At 37.6% G+C, this 27,154-nt stretch overlaps 1 protein-coding gene across 9 annotated transcripts in view; it reads left to right on the forward strand.

The window, feature by feature from the left end:
* The window catches only part of MAP3K4 (mitogen-activated protein kinase kinase kinase 4), a 65,394-nt gene that overhangs the window by 24,467 nt on the left and 13,773 nt on the right, over positions 1 to 27,154 (forward strand). For 6 of the 9 annotated variants that reach the window (XR_009207636.1, XM_040058524.2, XM_058419763.1 and 3 more), the window contains 16 exons: positions 2,510 to 2,656; positions 3,834 to 3,991; positions 4,309 to 4,425; positions 4,835 to 4,934; positions 5,019 to 5,102; positions 7,134 to 7,400; positions 9,235 to 9,384; positions 10,372 to 10,533; positions 12,943 to 13,076; positions 14,637 to 14,715; positions 16,747 to 16,825; positions 18,996 to 19,092; positions 19,993 to 20,109; positions 23,860 to 23,960; positions 25,051 to 25,131; positions 26,630 to 26,821. Coding sequence is in view for 8 of the 9 variants with exons in the window: in XM_040058524.2 (XP_039914458.1) it covers positions 2,510 to 2,656; positions 3,834 to 3,991; positions 4,309 to 4,425; positions 4,835 to 4,934; positions 5,019 to 5,102; positions 7,134 to 7,400; positions 9,235 to 9,384; positions 10,372 to 10,533; positions 12,943 to 13,076; positions 14,637 to 14,715; positions 16,747 to 16,825; positions 18,996 to 19,092; positions 19,993 to 20,109; positions 23,860 to 23,960; positions 25,051 to 25,131; positions 26,630 to 26,821 (2,065 nt within the window). In the remaining variant the exon portion in view is untranslated. The remainder of the gene's footprint in view (positions 1 to 2,509; positions 2,657 to 3,833; positions 3,992 to 4,308; positions 4,426 to 4,834; positions 4,935 to 5,018; positions 5,103 to 7,133; positions 7,401 to 9,234; positions 9,385 to 10,371; positions 10,534 to 12,942; positions 13,077 to 14,636; positions 14,716 to 16,746; positions 16,826 to 18,995; positions 19,093 to 19,992; positions 20,110 to 23,859; positions 23,961 to 25,050; positions 25,132 to 26,629; positions 26,822 to 27,154) is intronic. The other 3 variants (XM_040058525.2, XM_040058526.2, XM_040058527.2) reach the window with 3 other exon arrangements.

The raw sequence follows: 27,154 nt of genomic DNA on the forward strand, positions 1-27,154 counted from the left end.
CTTGGAACATCTCTCCTGCGAGGAAAGGCTTGAGGGGTTTGGGCCTGTTCAGCCTTGAGATGAGACAGCTGAGAGGGGACCTCATCAATGTCCTGCATCACACTGTAGCCCTCAGAAGGTGACCATCTGAAATATGATCAACCCAGTTATCTTCAGTCATGGTGCTCTCCTGGCCAGGGGTACAGAACTTGTACACAGCTGAAGACAGCTGGGCCACCTTAACTACAGACATAAAATGTTTCAGTTCTTTCAAGGTATTATTGAGGAAGAAGAGCTGGTGCTGCAGCACAGAATTCTGGAAGTGGCACTGCTCCATTTCCTTCTGTAAGATGGTCTTCTGAGTAGGCTGTTGTGCATTGGCTTTCTCTGCATTGAGGGCCAGAGCCAGTGCTTCATTGTTGTACTTTTCCCTGCAACTGCCCTCTAGGCATTGGAGTTCTGTGATTAAATTCCCTTTGCATATTTTCTTTTCAAGGCTGAACAAACCCAATCCCAAAATTGTTATTTGTATGCAAGTAGCACAGCACAGTCTGTTTTTTTTGTAGTGATTGACCAAGTGAATCTTATTTGAGGCACTGAGACCTTTAAGTGTCTTTTGCTTTTTGGTACCATTTGAAATATGTAGCAGTGCCATGTGAATGTATCAGGTATGCTAGTCTTGTTACTCAACTTTTTCAAGGTGATGTTAAACTTTTGTATTATTAGCAAGTCAATTGTATTAAAAATATTAATCTGATTTTCAATAAAAGGCGTATACACAAAAAGAAAACAAACACAGCTAATATGCCTTTAACAATGTGCCTTTTCTCCTGTCCTTTCTTGCTGCTTTCTTCCTGTTTGTCCAAGTTTCACTTTCAGTACTAGCTGTTGTAATCCTGATAATACTGTGTTATTGGAGAGAGCCATTCTCTTTTAATGACAGTTTAGTACCTGAATAGTTGAAGTTGGTTCTGAAATTCGGCATTCGTGTTGGGAGGTGGATGTGTGTATGTGGATCTGGGTTATTTCTGTTTGATTGTTAAATTTGGTATTGTTTGTCTTGCCTCACCTACTTTGAGAAAATAATTTATTGTATAAACGACCTAAACAAAAATCAAAACCAATAATAATGATAATATTTTCAGTTTAAGCTGTATATTCTTTCATCTGCTCATTATACACCAAAATTTTGTTTGGCTGCTGCCTTGTGAATTTCAGTTTCAAAAGTTAACACTAAAATTAGCTCTAGTGTTTTTGGTTTTTTTTTTTTGGTGAGTCCTATGTTCTGTTACTCAATAGCATACCCCTGTAAAAGAGTATTATTTAAATAAACTGCATTTTAAATGAAGTTTTTCGGTTTACTTTGGAATGGACATGTATTGAAGGGAAAAAAACCCCCATAGGTTAACACAAAAGTACACTGGATGTGATTGAGTAGAGTGAAGGACATTCACTTTAAGGTATATGACATGTTAGACATATAAAAATGTCCTCTTGGATTTCCGCTGTATAAAAAAATTACTTTTTTTTTTACCCTTTTCCACTTAACTTGGTAAATTTTGAACTGTAGAGTTCAGAGTATTGTCCTTGTTTCTTCTTCACCAAGGAGCAACATAATGTGTTCTGGCCTGTAAAGGATTCCAAAGACTCTTGTCATACTAATAGCATACTTGTATGTTTTCTGCTTTCGTGCCGTTATAATTTCTCATACATCGAGTCCACTATATTGATATAATACTTTGCCAAGAGAGCTATTATAGAAAATTTTAAAGAGCATGTTAATCAGCCAACAATTCCATTCCCTCTGACCCTCAGAAGAGATCAGGGATTGTCAAACCCAAAGACTGATGATGATTTCAGAATACGCACTTAGCATTTGAAGGGCTTCTGAAAGAAAAGCATTTGTTAGTGTAGGTTTGAAATGATCCTTGCTCATTGTGTACTCCTCTACCTGTGGTTGTGCATGTCTCTTCAGTAAACACAGCCTTCAGGGAGGGGTGACAGCCCTTCCAAAGGCGACCCCTTCTGCCCTTGAGAAGAGAACTTTCCTCATGTTAGCTTTGCCCAGGGAAGCAACAACAAACCACTCATTGTTTTCAGGTCTGGTATGGATTTTGGAATAGAGGGCACCTGCCCTGGAGATTGACAGTGAATTCGCTGTAGTAATATGTTTCTCTAAGCATATGTTAAACACATTACATATTTTTCCTGACTTGCTTCCATTGAAGGTGGTGGTTTCGTGACTTTGAGCCCTTTTGCCCCTTTCTAAACTAATTATCCAGTAAGCTGCTTGCTGTGGCATTGTGCAGGGAGTAAGTCTGAAACATCTGTCCCTGGCTCCATTTAAACTGATGTGGTAAATAATGGGATTGCAATTAAATAATTCCAGAAAGCTATTGACGTCTTTCCTGCAGATGTGTATTTGCTTCAAAAAGCTGTAGAAATTATTTAGTGACAAACTGGGCTGACAGGGGGTGAATTTAAGAGTAATGTCTTAACTGATGGCAGTTTTGGTGTTTTTCTCTTGCAGCTAGTGAGAGAGTGTAAAGAAGTTCTGAAGGGTGGACTCTTAATGAAGCAATATTACCAGTTCATGTTACGGGAAGTGTTAGATGACTTACAAAAAATTGATTGCAACATTGATTCTTTTGAAGAGGATCTGCATAAAATGTTAATGGTAAGCTTCAAAAAGGAGAGTTCAAGTAAGTGTATTAATTTGAATACTGCTAATAGAAATCTGTTATCCCTTTTAGGGATGGTTGCCTTTTTTTTTTTTTTGCTTTATCTGCATTGATACAGTTTTATTGTTTTAATAGACTTATAAAGGTAACACAGAAGCTAATGCTGTTTTAGCAATGCTGGGGTTTGTTCTGTGGCACAGTATTACTTGTAAATTGCCTGTATTTACCAAAAATGGTTCATATATAGAACTGTAAATTCCCTAAGTTTGAACTAAACTTCTAATAACCTTTTAATATTGAATAAAACATGATTTTTGACTAACATTACATCTAACTATATTGGCATTGCATTAATGCATAATTGATAGGCATTGTTTTTAATGTGTATTCATTGTTGCAATTAGTTAAAGTCTCTTTACAGTTGGTCTCTGAAAGGTAAGGGTTGGAACTGGATGATCCCTAAGGTCCCTTTCAACCCAAAGCATTCCATGTTTCTGTGATCTTGGCATTTTTATGATGTAGTCTGAAAATACCTGAAACCAATAGAAAATGTTTTAACCCTTTTTGAGGAGGGGTGTTACGGATTATTGAATTGAAACAAATTGCAGGTAATTTTTTGCATTCAATATAATCTTGAAGGGCAAATGGTTGAAGAAAAATTGAACTTATGTGGATTTTTTATATTGGTTTAAAACAACAGTAATTAAGTAGAGGTGGGAGATAAGACTTGATAGAGTCATTATACAAAGTGTAACATAGAATCTCAGAAACCTTTTCATGGCACTTACCCATATCCAGGAGGATATGTTTGGATAAAACCTTTTGACATAGTCCAGTTACTAAAAGGTTTAGAGACTGTTTTTCAGCACTTCAGCTTGAAATACTCTGGCTGCTGTCAGTATTCACTAATGCAGTGGTAAATAGCAGCACAGCATGCAAGGTGGTCAGTATTTTCAGGAAGCTATTGTGGAGACACAGAATTGAATACTTACTGAGCCATAAATTGCACCTGTTGTGTGAAAACATGGAGCTCATTTTCAGTTGGATCAAATGAAAATTATTGTAGAAATACCTTCTAAAAATGTATAATAAGGACCAGAACTTCTTAAATAAACAAAGTCATTAACACCTTGTGTAACAATTTCTGTTTAAATTTTCTGTTTCCCTGTTCAGGTGTACTTTGATTATATGCGAAGCTGGATCCAAATGCTGCAGCAGTTACCTCAAGCATCTCATAGTTTAAAAAATCTGTTAGAGGAAGAATGGAATTTCACCAAAGAAATAACTCCTTATATAAGAGGGGGTGAAGCTCAAGCTGGAAAACTATTTTGGTAGGTTTTATTTAATTCCTCTGCTTATGGTGTGGTTTTATACCACTGGGGTGTTCAAGTCAGCACTTGTTTGGGGTTCCTAGATGGAGCTTCTTGAGATGTCGTTAAGCATCTGGTAGTCTTTGTGAATGTATGGATTATTGCAGTGGCTGTAGGTGTAGGATGCAGTAGGTGCAGATGGCTTCTGTGGGACCTAAGATGCTGCTTGTTTCTGTACGTGGGCTTGGCAACAGCTCTCTTGCATTAAGAAGGAAGAAGTTTAAGATACCATGCTACCCCAGTAAGACTCTGAAGTTCCACCATTTCTGTTGCTGCAGTGATATTGCAGGAATGCTGCTGAAGTCTACAGGAATATTTTTAGATTCTGGACTACAAGACAGTTGTGATGAATTTTGGGCCAGTGCCGATGACAGTATTGCGTCAGATGAAATCAGGTATTAAGCTTTTTGCTTTAATAATAACAAAACACCTACATATGTTTCTCCACCTCTTACAGATGCATAATGTATTTCATTCTTTAGAATGCAAACTTGGTAAATGCAAGGGTTCATGGACTTGTATCACTGTATTTCTGTGTGCAGTAGTAAACCTTTCCTTTTTTTTTTTTTTTTTTTCTAATTTTTTTTTTAGCCTAGTAACTTCTAGATCAGGCTGTGAGATATTTGAATTAGATTTTATATTCTTACCAAAAATGTGCCTATGCAAGTTCAATTTATTTGTCAGTTGCTTGCAAATATTTATGTTCTTTTAACTAACATATTTGTACATAATTATTTTTTAATGGCTGCATAAGTATAACATGATGTATTAAAACATTGTCATTTCATTTCACCAATGTTTCAGGAGGTCTGTTATAGAGACCAGCCGAGCACTGAAAGAGCTGTTCCATGAAGCTAGAGAAAGGGCTTCCAAAGCCCTTGGTTTTGCTAAAATGCTGAGGAAGGTAAGTTAAGAGTCTTCTCTTATTTATGTGCTTTTAAGAAATTTAGTCTGAAAGCATATTCCTTTGTTTTGTCATTGTTTGTAGGACCTTGAAATAGCAGCAGAATTTGCATTGTCAGCCCCTGTGCGAGATCTTCTGAATGCTCTGAAAACAAAAGAGTATGTGAAGGTAAATTCACAGAGGTAATAAGGTTTAGAGGCATGAAAGTGAACTGAGTATGCTAAGCAAAATGTCAAATATTAGCATGCTTTAGTTTTTTGATGGGATATCTTTATTTCAGCATTTAAAGTGTTGTGTATTTAATATTGAATGGTGGTAGTCAAATTCTGTACGTGTGTTTGTATGAGTGAGAATGCTAGTCTATGTTTTGGGAAATCAGTGTCCTAATTCCCTGTTTTTCCAAAGATTCTCTTTGTGGCTGAGGAGAAGCCTTTCTGTTTAATCACAGTTCTTAGTGAGTGCTATGAAACAAATGCTTTGAAATCTATAAGGTGAATGGATACATGTTTGAGTAGATAATCTCTGACTACAGACCTGTGTTTTGCTTTTATAAAGCACCAGTATTATAGTGGAGGTCTGCTTTAGCAAGCTTCCTAGAGAGTACTAAGGACATGAGAAATGCAGGGACTCTGTTCTGTTCCAGAGTAACTCTTGCTAGAATACTGTTATACAGCAAAAGTAAGTTAAGCTCTTGGTGCTCTGTATTTGCTGCAATGTAAAGTCCCATGTTTGTGGTTTTGCAAAATTCCTTAAAAATTCCTTGTTCAACAAGTCTTTTTTTGTAGTTTGAGGAAGTTGTTTGCTTCAACAGATCAAATGTATTTGGATCTGCTGTTCTTTTTTGCCTTTCCATGCTTCTAATATACATATTATTCACAGCTGGGAAGTAATGCACTAACTTTTTAATGACATAGTTGTTGTTAGATTTACGTAAATGTTTCCTAAATACAGATATTCGTTTAAGGGGACACAAACGAGTTCATAGGAGAGAAGTTCATAAAGGGTTGTAAATACATGGGTGAAACAACTAGCTCAGCAGGGCCCTGGTCTGTGAATTGTTTGAGTTGGAAAATAGCCAGGGAAATCAGTATATGTTTGCTTTAAAAAAACACTGTCCCCGGAGTGTGTGGTCTTGCTGCTTCAAGACACCATATTAGTTTTAGTAGACCTTTTAAAAATTGTATCTTAATGTAATTGTGTCTCATGTTTGACACGTCTGTTATGCATGGGTTATATGGCACACATTTTGATAATGAATACTTTATATATTGGCCCTCTAATATCATGTAGAGAGCTTAAATTTAACAGCCTTTTCAGGCAGACGCTCATTAGTTTTGGGAATCTAATATAGCATTTAGTAACAACCATCTAGTGTCTTGTATTGGACTACAGACTATAATAGTTTTAGGTATAAAATACGTCTGCCTAATGGTAGAAGTGCTGAGTGCAGTGTTTTCTCTTAGCTTGATGACATCACAGTCTGAAAATAGAGGCTTTAACTCCACTGTGAGTCAATTACCTCATGTCAAGTTAAGATACTGTCTATTTTACTGTTTTTATAGTCTGCTTCTGATGCCTAACTTGGTTGAAATATTTCTAGCAATGTGACGGCTATAACTGGAAGTAGTTTTTAAGTTGTAGCAGCAGTATTTTATTAAAAGAGAATGCTCTAACTGGACTTAATCTAGCTCTTATGAAAGTAGAAGAATAACTGATACTCTTTTAGACAGATTTTTTGTTTACTCTTTGTCTTTTGTAGTAATTGCGAAATATATGAATTCTGAAGGATATTTTCTTTTAATATTCCACTCTTTGTTGACTAATTTACTTTTTAAAATATGTTTTATACTCATGTGTGCATGCCTATGTAGTATATATGTGAAACTGGACTTCTTTTGTAACAATATTCCTTTAGAAGAATATATAGAAGGTTGAAGGTTTAACTTGAAGTACACAGCAAGAAGTCACTGAAAATGGTGATCCAGTGGATTTCCATTCTTTCATAAAAGAAATAATTTATAATGCATTTTGACTTTCAATGCAAAAATAGCTGAAGGTAATTGTTTTAGTATGTATATTGTACAGCTTTTTAGGATGGAGATTCTTCCTGTTGCTTAAAATGATACTACCTGTTTTATCTTTTTTATTTGTCATAAGAGGCAACGAGATTCACTCATTCAGCGTATTTCTTTTCTACAGGTGCAAATTCCCGGACTTGAGAGTTTGCAAGTGTTTGTACCAGGTAGTATTGCGGGGGAGAAGTCTGTGATTTTGCAGCTCCTCAATGCAGCTGCTGGGAAGGATTGCTCCAAGGATTCAGATGAGCTTACATACGAGGCCTACTTGCTGATGACCAAACACAGTGACAAAGACCATGAATCAGATGACAGCTGGAGTGCGTGGGAGGGTCAGCCGGTCAAAGTAGTGCCACAAGTAGAGACTGTCGATACGCTGCGCACCATGCAGGTGGGTTTGGTCTTATTCCCCCTCTGTTTGTCATCTCCACGCTTCTATAAATGCTAATTCTGTCAGATTAACTGGAGTGATTCAAGTGAAGGATGTGTCCTTTTATAGGTAACAAATTAAATTCAGGAGTAAGTTTGACTTGTAGTTGTGTTAAATGGATTGTAGCATTTCCTGGCAGGATCAATCTCTACAAATGTGCCTTTTTCAGAGTTGTACTTGTGTAATAGAGATAATTTTAATATCTAGTTGGGTGTTCAGAAGGGCGGATAAGACTTGAAAACTGAACATTTTATGAAGAAGTTTCCAAGAACATGTGATGGTTGTATGCTTTCCACACACAGGGGCATGAAATCAGTTACTCTTGATCTTGGATGAACTGTGACATTTAACGTTAAATTTTTCTGGAAGTTACTGGATGTTCAACAGTTCTCAACATGTTTCTAGTCATGTTGAACTGTTGAAATGTTTCTAGTCATACTTTCCTTCTTCCCAAGCCAACAGGGTTTCCCTGCCAGCAGTTAAGCTGCACTCTGACAGCTGAGCCAGCTCCCTGCCCCTTGTGTTCTCATATCCGTAACGTTAAGCTATATGAATTTTCCTTTTGGTATGTTATGCAGTTCCTTGAATCCCTACCATAAATGGGCTGTACTGTCCACGAAGAGAGTGGACACTCTCCATGCCACTGTGCCTGACCTTTGGCATTCAGAGGGTTCTAGAATAACAAGCAGTTGAAAAAGTCACTCCTCTACATACTGCAGCTTTTAACGTGCAAAGATGTTGTTTATTGTTTGCCTGTTGTTCTAATTGAACAATAGAAAAACAGCCTTTGATTACGTGCTTAGAAGTTCCTTGGACTTCTATCAAAGTTAGTATTTCATTCAGAAAATGAAAACAGCAATAGATGAAAGTTGTTTTGCAAATGATTTCTTCCATGTGTAAGTGTACGTAAAACGCTCTGTGTGTGTTTTTATGTCTATAACACTTGCGAGGCTGTTTTAAATCCAAGATTGAAAGGTTAGGAAATAAAAAGTCCTTCAAAAATATTCTGTTTTTTAAAAAAAATTCATTTAAATTGCGAACTAGAGAAAATGTGTTAGTTGAATAGTAAAATCAAATGAAAGAGTCTCATCAACACTAATGGAATTTTGAGTGTGAAATTATTCTTTGGGGAGGAGGTATTGAAAATCAGGATGAAGTAGGATTTGCTTTGTGAGTAACTTGTAGATGCATTGTCTGTAGTTTGAAATCAGCAGAGCTTAGTATGGCTGCACCATCTGTGACTGTAGGCTTTTATAGACTTGTGCAATATCGGAGCTCTAGTTTCCAAAACGTATCACATATTGACTGTTTTTTAAATTTTGAGCAAGTAGTGTATGTTAAATCTCTGTCTTTCCCTATTCAGTAGTGAGTTTTTGTCCTGAATTATTTTGTGTTTCTTGGATAAAACCGCTTTGTTTATGTGATGGTTGTTACTTCTGTCTGCTTTGAGAAAATACAATTATTTTTGCTTAACTGTTGCTTTTTTTTGTGATTAGCTAATCTGAAGACAATTTAATGCAGTGTTTCCCATATTTTCCTGGAGTGAACAGGACCGTATTCCCCATGAAAACTTGTTGTGGCATTTACCCTAATGGAACTCTGCTCGCTAGATGAGAGTTTGAGTTGAGTTGACAGCACCAAGCTTTTCTGTGTGAATTTAGATTTTCATGAATAGTGACAAGAGGTCTTTCATACATAAGAATTAAAAAAATAGGTGATTGGAATCTGGTGATATTGGATATATTTTTACAAAGAGGATTTTCTTTACAAGAAGTAGTGGTGTCTTATATTTTAGGTTGATAACCTCCTCCTTGTAGTCATTCAATCTGCCCACCTTGTGAGTCAGAGAAAAACTTTCCAGCAGTCTATTGAAGGGCTCATATCTCTGCACCAGGAACAGACATCCAGCCAACCAATCATTGCTAAAGCTCTACAGCAGCTAAAGGTAAGCAGGTTTGGAGATTATTTGTCAAAACTGATGATACTTTGCTCCCTGATATGTAAAAAAGTGGAAGAGTATTTGATTGCAAAGCTAATGGCATAATCTGCAATTTTAAGTTATTTGGTAGTCCTCTATGGACTTTACTTTCAGTGCAATTTCCACTCTGCTTTTGCAAATGACTTGTGAATGAGTTTTTGGGCTATATTGGCGTAATCATTTCTGCATTGTGTAGTTGGGAAACAAGTCCATAATGCAGATGAATTACTATAGCAACAGAGTGAAACCTCTTTGAGTGGCAACAATATTGAATTGAAGGAAAAGTGTATGATTTGCTAAAACCAAATTCTGTCAGAATCAATGATCTGCAACAAACAACTTCCTGTGTTTAAAAATGTGAAAGTGGGTAGTCTCTCTGTTTATTTTCTCTTAGATTTGGTGTGGGGTTTTAAATCTTTCTTTGATTGTTCTGTGTGTCTGGTGTGAGTTTTTTTGGTTTTGTTTGTTTTGCTTTTGTTGGAGTGTTTTCTTTGATGAGTTTGTTTGTTTGTGAGCTTTAAGTGGCAGTATCAAGTCCCTGTGTTAAATAGAGGCTGTGTCCATATACCAAGGTGGAAATAAAACCAAAGGCTTGGTCACGTTGTAGATAGTAGAACTAATTTTCTCCTTTCTTGTCTGTCTGTTTTTGGTTGGATGTTTTTGTTTGTTTTGTGTTTTTTTGGTTGGTTCCCCGCTCACCCTTTTGCTGTCTTTGTTTTTAAGGTTAATCACATGCAAGCAAACTTTATTATAATACTTGAGTTAATTACAAGACATGCTTCATGCAACTGCTGGAAAATGTTTTTTTTTCCCAGGACTGAATTTGTTTTTGTGGCATTATAGTACCTTTTCATTTAAAATAATAATTGTTAGATTCACGTTTGCTTTACATTCTACAGTTGACAAGGCTAAATAATATTTTGATGCCCCCCATCCCTTTTTGTTGTTACTCAGAACGATGCGTTACAGCTATGCAATAAGATAAGCAGTGCCATTGATAGAGTTGATCACATGTTCACATCTGAATTTGATGCTGAAGTTGATGAATCTGAATCTGCCACTTTGCAGCAATACTACCGGGAAGCCATGATTCAGGGTTACAATTTTGGGTTTGAGGTAAGGAAACAAAAACCAATTGAAATTTCTGGTTTTGCATTGGTGCAATAAGGTAACTGATAACTGTGGAAATACAAAGAATTTATGGAACTATTGAATTATTTAGGTTGGAAAAGATCTTTAGGATAATCCATTCCAGCTGTTAACTCACCACCACCAGGTCCACCACTGATCCATGTCTACATCTTCACATCTTTTAAATAACCCCCTCCAGAGGTGGGTTCTCAGCCACTTCTTGTGGCCTGTTCTAATGCCTGACCCATTTTCCAGTGAAGAAATTGTTCCTAATATCCAATCTAAACTTCCCCTGGCTTAATTTAAAGCTGTTTTCTCTTGTCCTAACACTTTCTACTTGGGAGAAGAGACTGACACCCATCTCACTATAACTTCCTTTCAGGTAGTTGTAGAAAACAATGAAGTTGCACCTGAGCCTCCTTTTCTCCAGGCTAAACAACCCTAGCTCCCTGAGCTGTTCCTCACAAGACCTGTGCTCCAGTTTTGTTGCCCTTCCCTGGACTTGCTCTAACACCTTCCTGTCTTTGTTGAAGTGAGGAGCCCAGTATCTGAGGTGCAACCTCAGTAGTGCCCAATACCATTACTGCCCCAGTCCTGCTGGCCACACCATTGCTGATAGAAGCCAGGGTGCCATTGACCTTCTTGGCCCCCTGGGCACACACACTGGATCATGTCCAGCCAGTTGTCAGCCAGCAGCCTCAAGTCTTTTTACCCTAGGCAACTTTCCAGCCGCTTTTCCCCCAGCTTGTAGTGCTACATGGGATTGCTGTGACCTGGCATTTGACCGTGTTGAAGCTCACAGCATTGGCCTTGGTCCAACAATCCAGCCTGTCCAGATCCCTCTGCAGGGCCTTCCTGCCCTCCAGCAGATCAAGACTCCCACTCAGCCTGGTGTTTGTGAATTGACTGAGGGTGCCCTCGATCCCCTGGTCCAGATCAGTGATAAAGACATAAAACAGGACTGGCCCCAACACTGAATCCTGGGGAACCCCGGTAGTGACTGGCTGCCATCAGGGTGTAGCACCACTCGCCACCACTTCCTAGGCCTGGCCATCCTGCCAGTTTTTTTACACAGCAAACAGTGAATCTCTGTCCAGGCCATGAGCAGCCAGCTTCTGCAGAAGAATGCTGTGGAGAACAATGTCAAAAGGTTTACTAAAATAGAGGTAGATGACATCCACAACCTTTCTCTGATCCACTAAGTGGCTCACCATCACATAGAATGAGATCAGGTCAGTCAGGTAGGACCTGCTTTTCACAAACCCATGCTGATTTGGCTTAATCTCCTGGCTGTCCTGTACTAGATGATTCATAACCTTCAGCCTGACAGGTCTGTTGTTTTCTGAATCCCCCTTGCAGTCCTTCATGTAGATGGGCCTCACAGTTGGTAATTTCTAATGAACTGTGACTTCCCAGTTTAAGCAGAACATCACAGAAAATGTGTTGCCTCAGAAATTTTACTTGAGAATAATTGATAAGCATCAGATGAATCTGTTAAATCTGTTAAATTAGCAATGCCTGGAAATCTAAAAAGCTTTTAAGAACTTGATGATTTCAGGTACAGTCTTGTAAGCTCTGCTGCTTGGCAGCATTTTAGATGATACCAGAATCATTAAGGTTGAAAAATACCTCCAAGATCAAGTCCAACCTTAACTGAGTGCCACCATGCTCACAAAAGGCCATATTTACTCATTTTTTTAATACTTCCAAGCATGGTGACTTTGCCACCCTGTGGTTTAACTTATCTTCTCACAGTTTTTCAGCCTAGAATATCATAATACTGTAATGTGAGACATTCCTTCAGAGTTTGTGGTGGTTCTTTGATGCAGTGCAAACTTTTGAGTGCTTGCCTTAGGGTGTGGGCATTCAAAATGTTATGTTCAGGTGCTTTAACTGTTTTGCTTTTTGATTCCTCTGGGCTTTGTAATTTTTTTTAAAGACTGTGTCTCATCCTAATGTACTTTTAGGATAGTCTTATAAGAAATAGCTAGTATTTGTTTGATTTTTAAATACATGTAGATAACTTTTTATCCCCTAATGTTACTGGAATATAACTAAAAATAAACACGACTTTGCAATTCAATCTCAAGAAACCAAGTGTTTATGTAGAATGTGTCTTCAATGATGTGTATACTGGTAAACACCAGCACATGCCTGATTCACACAGAAAAATTCAGTGTGGCTCAGTACTGCCTCTCACTGTAGTGTATTTCGTATCATACTTTTCTTGATTAATTTTTTGTCTATAAATGGGCAACTGCTTGCATAAAATAATTTTGTCTAAGAATAGGACATGACTGTTACCATACTGTAGAGTTTTGTTAGCTTGCAAATACTCCAGTGGATGTTGTTCTTCTTATTAATATGTGAAAAGTAATCTTTAGTTTCTTACAGTACCATAAAGAAGTTGTTCGTCTGATGTCTGGAGAATTCAGGCAGAAAATTGGAGACAAGTACATCAACTTTGCCAGAAAATGGATGAATTATGTCCTAACAAAATGTGAGAGTGGCCGAGGCACTCGACCCAGGTAACAGCCAACTTGTTGCTGCTGTGGTAATTTTTGGCAGAGCTGAAGGGTTGGGCTCAAAAAATTAGAGTAGATGAAGTGACATCTGGCTGGTGGCCAGTCCACTAGGGTGTTCCTTGGGACTCAAATTTAGGGCCAGTTTTTTTCAGTGTTTTTATCAGCGACCTGGATACAGGAGCTGTGTACATACTAAATAAGTTTGCCATACTAAATTAGGAGGAGACATTGATTCCCTCAAGAGCACAGAGATTATACAGAGAAAACGTAACAGCTTAAGAAGGCTGGACAATAACCAACCTTAGGAAATTTAACAAGGGCAAGTGCCAGATTTTGCACCTGGGATGCTGTAGCTCTGGGTATCCATATAGATCAGAGGCCAGGGGATAGGAATGCAGCCCTTCAGAAAGGGACCTTGGGGTTCTTATTGACTGTAAGCTTTGAGTCAGCGATGTGCCCGGGTGGTGAAAAGGGCCAACTATACCCCGGCATGCCTTAGGCACAATAGGTCTGAGCAGCTGGAAGGAGTGATTGTACCACTGTGTTTAGCATTGGTGCAGCCTCACCTCGAGTACTCTGTGCACTTTTGGGCTCCACAGTCTAAGAAGGACATAAAAATACGGTCTAATGAAGGGTGGTGAAGATAGTGAAAGGACTAAAGGACAAGATGTAATGAGGAGTACCTAAAGGATACTAGGTTTGCTCAGCTTAGGGAAGTGGAAAACGAGTTGCTCTCTCCAACTTCTTCATGTCTTCTCTCTGGTGACTGGACAAGAGGAAATGGCTTAAAGCTGCATTTGGGGAAGTTCAGATTGGATATTAGGAAAAAAGTTCTTCACTGGGAGGTGGTCAAACACTGGATAAAGCTCCCCAGGAAAATGGTCATGGCCCCAGGCCTGCTGGTGTTCAAGAACCATTTGGGCTGTGCTCTTAACTTCTGTGTTGCCCTTTGTGGAGTCAGAAGTTCAATTCTGATGATCCGTGTGTGTCTTTTCCATCTCAGGATATCCTGTGATTCTATTTGCGTTTCGTAGGTTGTAGCTGCTAGTTCAAGTAGGTCAAAGAGAGGAGGCTGTAGGGGACAGAGGTGGCTGAAGACACAACTCACTCCAGCCAAGTGACTTACTTTACCAGTCTAGGCCATGAAACCACTGATGCCCAGTCATTACTAATCAGATCGTCAGGAAATATTTAGTGTCCTTGCAGTCTTGTTTCAGAAAGGAGACTTCAGACAGGCATCACAGTGGCTTGTTGCTCTGAAACAAATTGAGTGAGTTGACGCTACTGTCCAGAAGGTAGCATGTGTGTGGGTGTAGATACATAGCATGGCCTGCTCACCTTATTTGGCAGTGTCCTTGTGAAAATCAGTCTTCGTCCAAATATAATTGCATAAAAAGTAACATTTTTATGTTTTTGATATTAGTTCTTTTTTTTAAAATGAGGATTTTATTGTATTTCACTGAGGAAAAATAACTATTATTTACTGTTCTTGGATGTGGTTGAAACTCTTAATAACAGCTTTAGTCAAAGACAGTTTAATTTTCTGTCTTTTCTATTACATAGGTGGGCAACTCAAGGTTTTGATTTTCTTCAAGCCATTGAGCCAGCATTTATTTCTGCTCTCCCAGAAGATGACTTCTTGGTATGGATAAGTTTTTCTGCTCGCGTTTTTTTGTAAATGGTTGTGAAGCTATCAGTATGTGTTTTGTAGGGATACTTTTTATAAAACACCTGAACACGGATGCAATTCTGAAACCATTGCTGTTGTATATCACTGTTGATACTGCTATCTCTTCTCTCTGGTAGATTCTGAAAAGAGTAGATTTGTGACCCTTGCTAGTAATGATTTCAGTTTGCTGACAAGTTTCTGGTACTGCCTTGAGAGGCCACCTCCCTTTGTGTCCTGGAAAGCTGACAGCAGCTTTCTCCAGAGATTTATAGTTGTCATAATGAATTTCTAAATGTAAGCTTCTGAGGCTTAACCAACAACCAAAGTTTGTATGTGGATATGAACACAAAATCACTGTCATTTAAAGACTTTTGTTTTCAAATCCTTCCAACATGAAACAAACTTTAAAGCATCTTTCTTTTGTTTTTATTACGAAAAAAAGTAGACTAAAACTGGCTTTTTTGTCTGCTCTGCTTTCCTCCTTTTCCTGTTCTGAGAATTAATTTCTCTGATCTTGGTACAATACTACAGAGAAGTGAAAGCACAGTTGCCACAAAATAGCAGAATGTGAGTGTCAGCACCTCTTGTTTTTTACTAATTTGAAGATGTGTTATGAAATGCCAACCACATTAGTCTTGCATAATGCACAAAATATATGGTTCAGGGTTTTTTTTTTCGCATGCATTTTTATCAGGAGCTCTGTAGCAAATTATGTGTTAGTCCTGCATTTGTGTTGCTGGAAAAGGGTTGTCTGTCTTAAGGACAGAGTTAAGCTGGTATTTAGAATACAGTGATACTTAAGCTTTAGGAAGTAGCCCCTCAAATTCTTCTGCTTTGACACAGTTTCTGAGACAGACTTTGAAAAAGAAAGCGGGGAGCCCTAAACCTTAACAGCATTTTTGAACTTCCTTCTTTCTTAAACGGTATTTCAGTTTTGGGGGTCATCATTTGAAGCCACTTTGATTAATCTATATAGTGCAGGTCACAGTATTTTCCTAGAAATGGCAGTGCCAATCCTGATCTCTTAGATACTACATCGTGTCATGGAAGAATGATGGTCTAGATTTACAGCTCTACATTTCAAGTTCTAGCTCAGTCTGCATTGGTAAAATATGCCAGTCTCACGCTCATTGGTGCTTTAGTTTTATAATTACATTTTTTCTTAGTCCCTGAAGTTCCTGATCTTCACTAAATTTTTGAATTTCTGGAAAAAATTTTGGCTACACTGAGTGACTGGCATATAGAAGTGACCTTCATAGCAGCTCTGCCAGGGAACATAATTTTACTACTTTGTGAAGATACATTATATCCCTGGGGTTCTGACAAGCAAATTGAACCAGAGGAAGATTTAATAACTTGTCCAGAATTACATACTCATTGAATAGTACGCCTAATAGTACACAGGCTCAGATTGCCTGAGGCCCAGTTCAGTGATTTTAACTTTTAAAGTCCCTTTCAGGAAAGTTTTGATAGCTTCATGGGTAAATAAGGATAGTGTATTTCTTTTAATATGCAGGGCTTCGTATTTTTTGTTTTAGAGATTTTAATTTTGAGATTCAGGCCATTGTATTCTCACTCAATTTTTTTAGGTTTCTTCGTGGGATCTGGAAGGGGAGAGCAGAGAAGGTTGTTACAGCTTTTTCCAGGAAATGTGATTTTAATTACATTAACAATGAACATTAAGTTCCAATACCTTTATATTTTAAAATGCTCTTTATAATATGTCATTTTATGACATGTTCAGTTCTTACAATTATGTAATTTTGACAAGGACAAGAGGCAAGACATAACTAAGACTTCCTAGCTTTAAAAAAATTGATTAAGTCAAAATGCTAATGTGGATCCAGAAGTTTAATACAACAGGTAGAATATAATGGTGCTTGTCTGACAGATTACATACTTGAACAATGTAATTTTGTTACATTGTGTAACAAATGCTCCTGTGAATTTTGTCATGTGACCTTGTAACAAAGCATCACACCTTTTTATGTTTGTCTTTCCTAGAGTTTACAAGCTCTGATGAATGAGTGCATTGGCCATGTTATTGGAAAACCTCACAGTCCTGTTACAGGTTTGTACCTTGGTAAGGCAGAAGTTACTGGTGTTTGTTCTGGTGCTTTGCTGCTGCTGTTACAGAATTTTGATAGTAAAGTGCTTTTAAAATGAGAGAAATACCAATAAAAGTATTTTCAATCTGTTTGTGATTGTTGTGAAACCACTGTTGATAAAGTGTAAATATGTGGTAGTTTTACCCAAGGAATTTCAAAGCTTTACAGATTCTTTACTCTTATTTTGCCCTTCCTGTGAAATCCTGCAAAATTTTAGGGAATCTTTGTTTAAAGATTGGGTAAAGAAGTGATTTTAATTTTAAGAAGGCATTTATAGCTCCTCCCAAACTTTCATTGTGGCACTGCAGGTATTTCCACTTTGGCACCACAGATGTTTTTGCTTCTAATGGACTTTATATTACCAGGTACACACGAGTTATACATGGGGGCTGTACAAAACAGTTCTCTGATATAAAATATGGCATAATGTAAAATATGTCTTTATAGATATAAATGTTGATATCATTAGAGTGAAATCAACATAATTGATGATGCATCTTGAGAAAATAATGTTTCATGTGCCTTTTACTCCTTTCTCTCTGACTACTGTTTCTGCCTTCATTCTCTCAGCTCCATTGACTCGTTTACTTTTCCAAATACTTTATCTTTTTTATCTTTCTCCTGGTGTCCACGTCCTGGGCAGGCTTGATGATAGAAGACATGAGGGGAGGGTAATCTGCCTCCAGCAGAGAGGAGGTTTTCCAGTTTTTCAGGAAAGCTTGGTTTGATATAAATTTGATGAGAAAGTCTTATAGCTGACAAACCTTTTGCAATGAAAGTCAGTCAAAGAAGCAGAGTCTAAAATCAAATTTAGCCAAATTCTGTGTGGTGATGTAAAACCTGTACATTCACTTTCAGTACTGTTGTTGAGAGTGAGGCCTGTTTCAGGTGAATCGCCAGCATGATGATGCCAAATTATTGAAACTCTTTCAAATGCAAGACACTGCGCTAAATTGCTCGACAGCTTTTGTCTCAGGCATGGGGAGGGGGTGACGCAGATGAAAGGTGCAGAGTTGAACAGCAGTCTGAAACTTTAATGCATGTGAAATTGAGCATAAACTGTATCCTGGCTGCAGATATTGCAGGTATTGCAGATACCCATTCCTATCTCCTGATCAGAAGAAAAACAAGACTTCCTAGTTACGTTTGTGTACCACTTTGAGGGACTTAACCCCACTGTGGTCTTTATCCCTTTTCCCAAAGCTGAGGATCCAGTTGTGTTCATGCTGCTGCCTCTAGACACATAGCTGTGTATTTCCTGGTGTTTTATCCTGTCTTTCTGTTCTGTGAAACAGCTGGTGTCTAACTGGGTGGGTTAGGATCCACCTTCTGGGTCTCCTGCTAGCTTACTTGCCAATTACAGCAGGACGACCAACACCTGGCCCTGCCATCTTTTGCTTGCCCTAGTGGAGGAAACAAGGCAGAGACTCAGCTCCCTGAGAGTAACCTAGCCTGGTAGAAGAGTACTGGCTCATGGCTTGGTGCACAGCCAGCTGTCTTGGGATGTGACTGCCACAGTATTGTTCTTAGTATTTAAGGAGGAGTTGAGGACAGGTGGTACAGACTGCTCTTGGAGGCACTGAGTTAGTTAGGCATAAAGACAGCGATTACTCATTTAGGGTTTATCCTGTCCATTTGTGCCACTTCCTTGGGACAAACTGTCATGGAGGGGCATTAGTTTGGGTAAAACTGTCATATGTGGGTTTTTTCCACAGCTTAATTTGCTTTACATTGTTGTCTGAAAAAGCTTAATTCTTATGGAAAGGAACATAATATTGCTCTTTGGTTTCCTCATTATTATTTGGTTAATATTTATTTTGCAGTAAGATTAATCTGTGAAGTAGAAAAATGAAGTTTTTATAAAGTATGTGCATGTTTTCTAATTGTTGGTCTTTAACTATCTGGAGAATTTTCATTATTTTATGGATGAGTTAAGTAATACAAAAATATGAAAAGTATTAATACATACCAATTGATTTATTTAAAGTTGGAATAGTATGTATTTTTCTTAAAGGATAAGAAAATATATACCAATTCACACTTAACTCTGTAAATAGGAATTTATTTTAATTTTGTGTCTTGAAAAGGCCCTGAAGAGGGTTTTTCTGACATCTGAGTAAATGTGATCTGTTTTTATGTTTGCAGCTGTTCATCGAAACAGTCCCCGTCCTGTAAAAGTGCCTCGGTGCCATAGCGATCCACCAAATCCTCATCTCATCATCCCCACGCCTGAAGGCTTCAGGTATTGAACATTAATACAGCATTTTAAACTGTTTTATACTCTTTTGGCTATGCTGAATGTCAGTAAGTGGAACACTTTTTCTTTCCCTTTGAGAGCAAAGCAAATAGAAAAAATTGGCATATAAGTGATGTAGGTTTTATTGATGTGCTTTTAAGGACAATACAAGTTTCCATTTCTTGCTGCTTGCCCTCCCCCTTTTCTGTTGGTGCATGTGTTCTCACTTTGAAGTCATTCTTATCCCGTTTATCTTTCCTGAAACCAGTGTTTGAATGCAAAAAGCTTTAATTCAGTGAAAACCACTCATTAGCAAGACTTTTATTTCCTTCCACATTTCCTTTGAATGCCTGCCTAAGTTCCTGTGGCAGTGCTTTCTGTAATTTACATACATAGAACTTAAAAGTGTAGCATTCTGAAATATGGTGGCATTTCTGCATCATTACCAACCTGCTGTGAATAAGCTTAAAACAGTGGATCTTTTTTCCTGCCTTTGAAACAGTTGACAGGAGAATTATTGCAAAAATAATTTAAAAAAATTTTGAAGTAAACATTGCCATGCATAATTTTACACAAAGGGCCCTGTTTTTCAAGAATATGGTGACAGTGAGAAACTCTACAGTTGACATTTTTTTTCAGAAGCCACTTAGCTTTGGCAGAAACTAGTAGTAGTCTAAAGATTTTAAGATTTTTTTTTTGAGGTTTATCATTATTACTGTATACATTGGCAGCCACAAAGCTTCTGAGACCCAGCGTTACTCCACATAAAAACCTTTATGCAATTGAAAAACTTCTAAAGTCAGGCATCATTATACCCACTTGAATATTTTGTTTCTAAAACAAACTTTCAACTCCATACATTTTTTTTTTTAAACTGTTTTCCTGAAGTTTTTCTTCTTGCCACAGCACGCGGAGCGTCCCTTGCGATGCGCGGAGCCACGGCAGCGTTGCTGTGAGTCGCCCCGCTCCCGTGGGGAGCGACTCAGGCCAGCCCAAACCTCTCAGCAGCGCAAATGAGACCAGGTAGCTGCGCTCCGTGAAGTAGCAGACTCATCCTCCCTGCATCACCCACATAACTGTTCCCACATACATCCTAATAGGTGGCTTGCGCCACGCTCCTCCCTCCCATCGTGTCTTCCGCTGGCTCCTTCATTCATGTTCGACTTGAGCAAAATCGCGGGTCCTAGAAGTTGGTGAAGTTGGCGCTTTCAGAGTCGAAATGCCTGAACAGTGTGGTAGTTAAAGCGTCAAGTTCTGCTGTAGATGGCAGGTTTGCTCAGTAAAATGTCCATGCAATGAACAATGCCAGTCAGCTCATTGGTATAACTTTAGCAAATAATTAGTACTGATAACTAACACTTAGAATCACGGAATCATGTCCACTAAGAAAACTGCAAGATACAGCTAAGTGCAAGAATTTTTATTTTTTTCATGTTAGCTAACAGGTTTGGTGTTGTTATTGTCCGTCATAAATATTTTGAAATACTGTATAGTGGCAAATGCAAAATTAAACACATGAGGATTTTTTTTTAAATCATTTCATGCTACCTCTTTGGCTTCTTAGGGTGGTGCAGAATAAATTTAATATGAAAGAAACTCTTCCTGTATCAGGATATGTAACAGAAACCGCTTCTGTATCATCACAAGTAACTTTTTTTTTGACAGACCTATGTTAGTATTTTTCTTGTTTTTTGACCTTTGAATTGGCTGTTATAATTTCAGACTGCTGGTATTTCTTCTTTCCATATTACAATCAGACCACTGACGTATCTCCCAACCTTTTTATCTTTTTTTTCCCCTGCACTCCTGACTGTGAAAAGCCTGCTCTTAACACAGTGGCGTTACCTTAGGGTTTAAAAATAGGTTTTAGGATTCTTATTTCTGTTGCAGGGTACTTAAAGTTCTTTGGGATAGAAATTCATATGAATGGATGCACATATCTGACTGCATCACACAGCTGATAGGGAAAAATAGGTGATGAAGGAACAAGAGATTGATGGTGACCAAAGCAAGCTTGGATATAACTGGATTATGAATTGTTTTGTAGCAAATAATTTTTAGTTGTGAGCCAGCAGACCATCCTAGTTTGATTTGCTATCAGATGCACGGCAAGAGCATGCGTTAAGCTGTTAAGAGGGAAGTAAATAGCTACTTTTTATATGCAATCTTTTCTGCAAGTTTTTTCAGTTTATTTTATTGCAGGATGTGACTTGCACCTCTTACAGTAGCCACCAGATGTATAGCTTGTGAATTTAGGCCTTGTTTTTGGTTGAAAATACGTGTTGAAATTTTTGTCATTCAAACATCGACATTGTTTATTCTTCATGCCTCTGTTTTAATCCCCCTCACAAAAAAGAGAGTAGGCAGTAGTCTTCAGCATTTGAATAGCCCTTTCAAGTAAGTAACATTCTAGAGAATTTTCACTGAGAGGTTCTGGCAGCTTTATAACTGACAGTGGGATGGATAATTGGTGTTTTTCAAAGACTTGTATTTTTCTTAGAGTTCTCAGCTTTTTTTCTGAAACCATTTTTCTGGTGGTTGTTCATAAAATATCCCATGATCTTGTTTTTTTTTAATCAGGATTTTTAAGTAGCGTTTAATACCCTGTATGAGGTAGGCATAATTTGAAGAAAAAAATTATGGAAGCAGAGACAGAATTCTGAAGGCTGCAGGGTTATTTTTAGGGATTGTGTTTATTGAGGAAAGCAAAATACTACAATGTAATTTATTTCTACAATTTTTTTTTTTTTTTTTTTTGGCTTTAGTATAGTTAAAAGAAAATTGCAAACTTTGATGCATTGCAGTCCTAATTATGAATTTCGTTTATTTGTGCTCCAGAAGAGAAATGGAGTCTTTTGGATCAATGAAGTTTTTTTTTGTGGTTTGGCAAAATGTGGAGTCCAGTGCCGGAATAGCACAAAGACGGAAACTTTGTACGCTTTGCAGAAACTCTTTAGACATTTAAGACATGATTATAAGCATTAAATATCTATGAAAAGTTGAATGTAGGAACTTTGTAAATCAATTCTTGAACTAGGCAGTGCATAGTGCACAAATGCCACCATAGTTCTAGTGAAGTTTTTCTTAACAACAATCAAAAGAAAAAAAAAAAAAACCAAACCAAAACAATATAATATAACTAGAAATTAAAATCCAAATAACAAATATCTGGTTGTATACCTTGAGCTTTCTGATATTTATACAGTTACACTAGGTTTACGTTTATAACCTTTATGGATGGTTAATTTCTGAGCTAACTGTGGTTATTATTCATAATTTTGTTATTTATCCAGAGCTGGAGCCAAAAATTATCAAGCATTCTCCTTTACTATAGTTTTTGCCTAATAATGTACAGACTTTCTGGATCAATAAAAGGTGTGGGTGCCTGAAATGGGGTTTAGGCACCTGCATTCAAAGCTATGGTGCTTTGGCCCATTCAGCTGCTGCCTCCTTTTAGAGGTGGTGTAGCTTTGCTCATTTTTAAGCATTTTGTGCATTGTGAATAGTTGCTCTGTGTATGCTGAGAGCCCCCTTAGGCTTCTTGCTCATTAAGACCTCAACTTCCTGAAGAATAATGAGGATTTTCTCTAGTTTAGTGTCGGTTCCTGCTCAAACTAAGAAAAATCTGCTTGGGCAGTAGTAGGAAGTGCAAAGCAAACATTGTATGGAGAATATTTGCATGGGAATAGGTTGTCTGTCGTAGTGGTGTTTGTGTGGTTTGGTGGTGTGTTTTTTTTTTTTTTTTTGTTTGGTTTAACTATTTTTAGATAATACTCAGGTACATTTTGGAAACAACTATAGGACTGGTAGTCCTCTCATAGGTGTGTGTACCTTGTGATGCAAGGTATCTTTCATCTTTTTGTAGTTGTTAGGTTCCAGTGAAGGATTTAACAATTTTGTTCACTTTTCAGTAACATTTAGCTCATAGCTCTAAAGCATTATGTTTAAGGGGACATCAGTCACAATTCTTCCCCATCAAACTTTAAAAATTGAAGGGGAGCCTTTTCCAAAAGTGTGTAGAAAGACTTCAGCAAGGAATTTACAGCTCTAAAATGAGTGGCTTAATTGTTGTCTGGGGCTGGAGGAAGGTGCCTGAAGACCTAAGAATTTAAGTCTTGCTTCTCTTAATATTGTTTTCCTTTCTTGTTTTCAGCCTTTTTTTTCATCTGGCTCTTACTCTGAGACATCTGATTGCACTCTGTGCTGTGAGAACTGGGGCCTCTAAGGGATCAGGCTGCTGTTGTTTAACAGCGTCCTTCCTGTCAACCAGCTTATGTTTCTTTCCACTAGTTCAGACTTAATGACTATGGACTGTGACTGTATTTGCAGTGCACTAAGCACATATGAATTCAGTTATTACCTTTCATCTGATGATGTGGCTCACGTTGTCACCCAGCTGAATCACTTCTGATTGCATATCCAATCCTGGCACACGCTGCATCCTGCAGCAGCTGTCTTAGTAGTAGGTTACAAGTCATGAAAATGGATTCTGTTGCTATAGGCAAGAAACAGTCTGAAGTAGTTTATGCTCTGGAAGCTTAGGGTTTTTTCATAGAGCAGCATAGCTAAAATCATCTAAAATGTCTTCATTTGATGGAAAAAGCATGGAGAGGGTTTTCTGTTTCTTTTGACATCAGTTTTTCTTTCATGTTGCTTTCATGGTTCATATCCTAGGCTTCAGAGGTTCTGTCTCTTAGAAACGGCAGTTAAATTAGCGTTGCACTAAATAAATACTAATGACAAGTTAATTAGTGTGATGGCTCTTTTTAACAGGGGTTCCAGTGTCCCTGAAAATGATCGACTTGCTTCAATAGCAGCTGAGTTGCAGTTCAGATCCCTTAGTCGTCACTCCAGTCCCACTGAAGAGCGAGAAGGTGATTGTCACAGTAACAAATTGTGACCTGAATGTGCAGATGCTTTATGTCATTAACATATTTCTCTCTGTTCCCAGTTCTTAACCTTTCCAAATACTTTTTTCACCTTGTTGCATTCAAAAATCTTGAATTTTTAACTTGTGGGGTTATATCGTCAGAGGAAGTCCTTTTGTTCTCAGATATATCCACTGTTCTCTTGCCATTCATATTGTTTCCGAATTATAACTGAAGGGATTTCCTGGTGCTTTACTAAGTTCCAGTGTTCAAAATGAAATTAGCAATATGATTTCAGAAGTATATACCCCATTTGATAGTAAATTTCGAAACACTGTTAATGAGGTATGAACTGGATCCATCAGGACAGTGAAGTGTTTTCTGTCCAGTTCTTTATCCCTGCAGTATTTGTATTACAAAACTTGCTGTTGTTTGAATCCTGCAAGAAGGGACAGGATGTGTGACTTGATGTCCTGGTCAGGGCTTCTCCTTCAGGTTTCCCCAGCGCCTGTATATGTGGTATCTACTGCAACAAATCCCTTGAAAGATTGATTGTACAAATTAAAAGGAAGTACAAAATCTGAGGCAAAATAGAGTTGATATTGTGGTCATCCACACTGGATTTCATAGAGAGAAATGCTTTAAGAATTTATATTGATATGTGTGGGAGATTTGTTTCATCTTTTTTAGTTTTTAAGCAGATGTTGAAAATATTGTCTGCCTCATGCTTTTTCAATTTTTTTTTTAAAATTTATATGAAAAGGAAGGTGGCTTAGGTTGGAATGAATACAAATCTTATTCTAATGAACCTTAGAAAATTGTTTTCCTACAGATATCTTGCATATTTGATTCTGAGTGCCCTGGCTTGAAGTGCTTCCCTAAATTTTGGAAGGAGATCTCTGTTTCTATATAAATGAAATTCTATTTTATAATATGTTTTCTAAAGAAAAATCGATTTTGATTTCAAGAGCATATGTTGCTCTACATGTAGGGTGTATTAGTCCTATATGTAAGATCTCAGCTTCTGCCGAAAATAGTGACATAATCTTTAATATGAGATAAAGCTACTTTTGTGCTCACACTGTTATTTCTCTAGAGCCGTTGTATCCAAAAGGAGATTCCAGTGGTTCGTCCCGGCGGAGCTGGGAGCTCAGAACGTTAATCAACCAGACCAAAGGTAGGTGTTTGGGAGTCACTCTAAAGTAAGGTCTGTTAGACCAGTGCTGTTCTGAAAGGTTGGATTTTATTGTGGATTGGGAAAAGGTTTTCACAGCTTTATACACAGGAAGGGGAAAAAATAAAACCCTGATTGCAGGTATGGGATATTGCTAACAGAATCACAAGGTGTACTTTTTGAGGTAGGAGTAATTAAACGTTATAAAAGTTAATTCTTTTCAGTTTCTGAAAGTTACTACCAGTGTTCTACAAAATTGAGTTAATTTGTTGCTATATAGAAATTGCAGAAGTTTGCTGTTCCAATTACGACAGTAGGAAGCACTTCCTCACTTCCCAAGACCTCTCCCCAGTGTGGGATTTTCTTATTTTGGGCGTCTAATAGTGCGTGATCCCACACTGTTTCCTAAATTTAAGGCTGTTGTGGGGCCCCTTCCTTTCTCTTACTACTGATTTTCATGAAACTGAAAGGAAGTTGATTACATCAGACACTCTTGTACTGTACGGATCAATACATGAAGCTTGTTTACATGTATTGTGGCAAACGTGAGTGTGAGGGTAGAACCTCATGAAACATGAGAAAAACATTTCTGTCACATTGGAAACTGGTCTCCTTATGTGTCTTACACAGAACACAAGAAGAATTACAAATTACAAATTGAAATCTAGAAGCTTGAACATAAATACTGAAGGAATTTGAGTTTGTTTAACTAAGAAAGAAGAGTGAGGGAAAACTTGAAAATTTCTAGAAGATTGCTGTAAATGGGAACTGGTTTTACTGTCCACCATGAATAAAATAAATATTTTAGTTTAAAACTACAGCAAGGCATGTTTAGTATAGAGGAAGTAGGGTTATTAAGTATTAATTATGGGTAGAGGAGTAGGATATATAGTTGGGGAGTATCATCTCCATCCTTTGGAGACTGCCAGGAACAGGTTAGGCTACTGCTGTCAGCAGTGACAGGTGTATCATTTTTGTACTTTACTAGGAGGGGATGAACTAACACTGCCCTGAGATCTCTTTGGTCTCAGTCACTAGGATGCTGTTTCATGATAAGGCTTGAGAGCTGAAGTTTCTAATACCTCTAAATCTTTGAAATAACAGATGCCATGGGTCTTTCAAGAAACCTCTGCTATTTCTCAAGAACAAAACCTTACCTGTCCTCCTTTCCTTGGTGATTTTATGACTCTAACATATTTCTGCTATCAGAGGATAGTTACAGCTCAAATGCAAACAATTGTGTTGTGTTTCATAAATGTGATCTCCTTGAGTCAAGTAAGAGATGATTAGGAAAGTACCACTGTTCTCATTTTACCTTAGTTTTGTATGTGATTCATAAGTAATAGTTTCATATGTGATTGTTAAAATGTCTTGCACTTTTCCTACATCTTAATTAGACTCACAAAATAGTGGTTTTTTTTTTAACTCTGGTTACTTCATGTGATATCAAAATATTACAAAATGTTTCTCAATCACGGAAATTGTTCATCACTCTTTTTAGACACTGCTTCTAAGCAAGCCCCGATGGAAGCTGTTCAAAAGTCTGTTCAGTTGTTTGAAGAAAGGAGATACAGAGAGATGAGAAGAAAAAACATCATTGGCCAAGTTTGTGACACACCCAAATCTTATGATAACGTCATGCACGTAGGTTTGAGGAAAGTGACTTTCAAGTGGCAGAGAGGAAACAAAATTGGTATGACCTTTATACTTTCATTTATCTAGCTAAAATACCAAACTTAGTATTTGTGAAGGAGATCAAAGATTTGTCTTTAAAAAATCTTCAGTCTCTGCATAGGTATTGTCAGCTTTTCTGAAATCAAAAAGTTAAAATACAAAATACTGTTGCAGCTAGGATTTTCTTAATGTAGAAGGTTACTGAAGTTTTCATTGATCAAATAACAGGAAACATGAAGAAATACCTGGTTAGGATGATTACTTAGCTAGGACCTTGTGTTTATGGTATGTGTTTAGCCCTATAAAATGTTCAAGTTCTACATTTGGAAGAACCAGATATATAAGTGGAAAT

The sequence above is a fragment of the Hirundo rustica genome, chromosome 3 (genome assembly GCF_015227805.2).
Source record: "Hirundo rustica isolate bHirRus1 chromosome 3, bHirRus1.pri.v3, whole genome shotgun sequence".
Lineage (NCBI taxonomy): Eukaryota > Metazoa > Chordata > Aves > Passeriformes > Hirundinidae > Hirundo > Hirundo rustica.